Below are 3,901 nucleotides of genomic sequence, written 5' to 3'. Positions count from 1 at the left end.
TCGTAGAATCAAAGCTCCTCCTTGACGTCCGTTACCGCTCGGCAGAGAACATGCTCGCCGACCTGAACACGGTCCGCAAGTTCAACTAGTACGGATTTTCTACAATTTTCTAACTATTTTCTAAGTTTTTCATTTCATGGAAAATTTAATTCTAAAAAATAAAAGGCATGATTTCTAAGTATTTCATTTTATGAAAAAAATAATTCTAAGTGACCTGCTCGATATCGGCGAGCACGTGGGCGTTTAGATTGCCGATGATAGTAACATTTGTAGATGACATTTGTAGGTCTGAAGTTATCAAATATCCATCAAGTTATAGCTCAAAAACATGTTTCAATAAATAACCATCCGTACTAGTTGACCTTGCTTACGTGATCATCTCGCGAGCATTTCTCCACCGGACGGCACCGTACTTGGCCAAGGAAGAGCTCCGATTCTACGAGAAAGGGAACACGGTCTTCCACGACCGTTGCCGCTCTCCCTCGTAGAATCAAAGCTCCTCCTTGACGTCCATTACCGCTCGGCAGAGAACATGCTCGCCGAGATGAACACGGTCCGCAAGTTCAACTAGTACGGATTTTCTACAATTTTCTAACTATTTTCTAAGTTTTTTATTTCATGGAAAATTTAATTCTAAGATCACGTAAGCCACCGGGGACGAGGATGGCGCGTGCTCCAGCGAGGACGAGCGAGGCGTGATTTTGATGAACTAATTTAACTTTTGTTTATCCAAACATATATACAAATCATCATGTGATTTTGAGCTAAAATGACATATAAAATCATAATAAAGTCCAACATATAAAGTTACACATGCATCTACATCGCAAAATGAGATAAGCTACTGATACAATATAAGAGGATTAAGTTTGTTACCTCCAAAATCGAAGAGCAACACCAATGGAGAGGGAGAAAGCAAGAACAACAGCAAGCTGAAGAACAGAGGAAGTGAGTTTGAATGGAATAGCTCGGGCTCGGGGAGAAAGAAATGAGCTGAATTATAGGCCGGGATGATTAGTCCCGGTTAGGGGTCCAAACCGGGACTAAAGATTAATCTTTATTCCCGGGGCATCACCCAAACCAGGACTAAAAGCTTTAGTCCCGGTTGGTAAACCTTTAGTCCCGGTTGGTAATACCAGCCGGGACTAAAGATCATTGCCCCGCGGACGACCGTTAGGCAGGGACCTTTACCAACCGGGACTAAAGGGTCCTTTAGTCCCGAGGGCAAAAAATGCCGAGGCTAATACCAAATTGGAACATCGTTCTAAAGTCTGTTCTCTAGTAGTGACCATGTCGATTCTAAACACGGCATGACCCTCGTGTTCATAACATGTCGAATTTTAAGCCATGCCAAAAGGTCGTGCCATGGTCTGTCCTCATATGGCACGACTCCATGTCCCAGCTCTAACCAAGAGCTTCCTCTATTCCTGGTTCAATGTTCACCCCTACACTTGATCATTCATCAGATCTAAAACGAGTGTACATACATGTTTATTGCCCGATAATGCATTTGGTTTGGCACGCATTTCGGGGTTGAAGCCCACTGACCCAACAATAAGTATTATACTCTCCCTATCAAGTAGAGATTTGTCCCGATATCGAGTGTCACATACTCTCACGGGAGCGAACCGATCATATATCAGTTGTTTAGCCTCATTATAGTGGAACATACCCACTCGGGTTTAAGTCATCGATTTGATACGGTTGCTCATATTTTCTTGGATTTAATTCAGGATTTAACGGCGCTATGCTTTCAGTGGTAGGCGACGTCCCCATCGACAGCGAGACGCCTGTGCTGACTTCATGAATATCGAGATTTGCCGGCTCAGTTCTTCGAAGGTGCTCATAGGGATAGGGTTTACGTACATGTGTTCACAGGGGTGAGTGTGCATACGTATTGAGCGACTGTGTTGTACTATGTAATTCTCAATATATATATATATATATACACTCTCTCTCTCACTAGAGGCTTGACCCGGCACCGGCAATGACCCTCATGCTATCACTGCGAGGTCTAGTCTTGACCCAGTGGTAATACACTGTTGAATTAAAGAACCGACAGTGATACCTATGTTTTGGGATTTGACGGTCGGGTTTGGATCTAGCTAGCTAGCAGTGGTCAGTCCAGCATGGATCTGAAGCAGTGTCTTGTGCAAGGATACACTAGTGCTAATCTCGGGTCATGGAACCAGGACTAAAGCCCATCCCATCCTTAATAGTTAAAATTCTGGGAGACCTCTTTTGTGGTGCGTGAGATTCGAACCCAAGGCCTCTTGCCTCGCATGATGATTCCTTACCAATTCAACTGCACACCACATGTGACAAAAGCCCTGGGCGCTCTCCTTTTGAATTAACCTGTAGAAGACCTTTACTACCGGGTGGGAGACCTTTAGTCCGAGTTGGTGACACCAACCGAAACTAAAAGGTCACCATTTAGTCTCGGTTTGTAAAGATTTGATGACCTTTAGTCTGGGTTTGATAACACCGACCGGGACTAAAGGGTGGCTTTTAGTCTCGGTTGGTGTTACCAACCAGGATAAAAGGGCCTTCCGTGCCTGTAAAATTTAGACCCGGAACAAATACTCACATTAATATCAAATCCCAACACAGCCGAGACTAAATGTACGAACTACGAGTGATAGGTTCCCAAGCAGTTGTAACTGAGCAGCACGCTGATACATGTGATTCACAATAGCAAAAACAGATTCATTAATGCAAATTATATATAGTAGATCACCAAAAGGAAAGAAAAATATTTTACTACTTCCGATTGCAACTGTCAGATTGTAATTTTTTTCGCAAAGGTGATCACACTAAATAGTCGTGGATGAGTGTAGGCAGTACGTACATCGATCGGCAACGAGATATATCGTGTGCCGTATAAATAAGTCGTCGTAACAAGATTACCGGCGACAGACCGGCGACAGCCGCTGAATAATACTCTACCTTACATATGGGGCCAGACGGAGAAGGGCAGCGGCACGTCCTTGGCGATGGAGGCGAGGCCGGCGGCGAGGCTGGCGGCCAAGGAGATGATCTTGGAACTGCGCACCTGCTCGCACAAGTGTCCGCTGGCGGCGCCGGCGCAGGCGCTGATCTGCGGGCCGTAGGCCATCGCCGCCGCGAACACCGCGCCGGTGGCCGAGTAGAGCAGCACCTGCACAGCGACGTCGGCGGCAACCAGGACGACCCGGGGATTAATCATGGGCGGCGGCGGCGCATCCTCCTCGTCGTCGCCGTCGCCGCCCTGCTTGTTGCCGGCGACGACCTGTAGGTAGATCGCGGCCACCTCCAGGATCGTCGCTGCGATGTTGGACCCTACAAGGTATCTGCATGCAATGCAATGCAATGCAAAATGGGTGCAGAGAATGAACACAAATTAATTAACAAAAAATATATTACTCGAGGAATATATAATGCATGGAATGGGTATACTATATATCTTACACGAAGGGCTGGTAGTCCTTGAAGGTGACGACGGTGGCCGTGGCGGCGGCGCCGTCGTGGAGGCCGTAGATGGTGCACTCGCTGGCGGTGGCCATGACGACCGCCGAGGTGAGCGCCAGCGCCAGCGTGGACAGGCGGAACAGCAGGGTCACCACCTTGGAACCATTTGGCGGCGCCGGGGGGTCGTCCATCACATGGCAGTCGGAACCGTACATGACGACGACGACGACGACGACGCACGCTGAGTCGCTGAGGATGAGCAAATCAAGATGAATCAAGAGGGAGGTTGAAGCAGCCGCAAGATCGATCCTGGAGTTTTTCTTCTGATGACGATAAAATAAAGTCAGATTGATATATAGTGAGGTTTATTTATGGGGATATATATCATGCCGCAGCGCTAAATGGAAAGTGACAAAGTGACAAGGAAACACACACACACACACACTATGATATG

The 3,901-nt window shown here is 47.0% G+C and overlaps 1 protein-coding gene across 1 annotated transcript; it reads right to left on the bottom strand.

Moving 5' to 3' along the window:
- Positions 1-2,947: 2,947 nt before the first annotated feature.
- LOC136466317 (CASP-like protein 1U2) lies at positions 2,948-3,662 on the bottom strand. Its single transcript, XM_066464697.1, has 2 exons — positions 3,448-3,662; positions 2,948-3,329 (listed from the first exon to the last, which is right to left on the bottom strand). Exons 1-2 carry the CDS (start codon positions 3,660-3,662, stop codon positions 2,948-2,950), a joined length of 597 nt encoding a protein of 198 aa, XP_066320794.1.
- Positions 3,663-3,901: the final 239 nt, after the last annotated feature.

This window comes from Miscanthus floridulus, chromosome 7 (genome assembly GCF_019320115.1).
Source record: "Miscanthus floridulus cultivar M001 chromosome 7, ASM1932011v1, whole genome shotgun sequence".
In the NCBI taxonomy this organism is placed as follows: Eukaryota; Viridiplantae; Streptophyta; class Magnoliopsida; order Poales; family Poaceae; genus Miscanthus; species Miscanthus floridulus.
This window is presented reverse-complemented; position numbering and strand designations above follow the sequence as displayed.

Bases quoted from the DNA above. Each gene is read 5' to 3' on its own strand.
- LOC136466317 (XM_066464697.1), bottom strand. From the start codon at position 3,662: ATGTACGGTTCCGACTGCCATGTGATGGACGACCCCCCGGCGCCGCCA. The intron at 3,330-3,447 runs GTAAGATATATA...CATTGCATGCAG, and splicing joins AAGGACTACCAGCCCTTCGT to ATACCTTGTAGGGTCCAACA.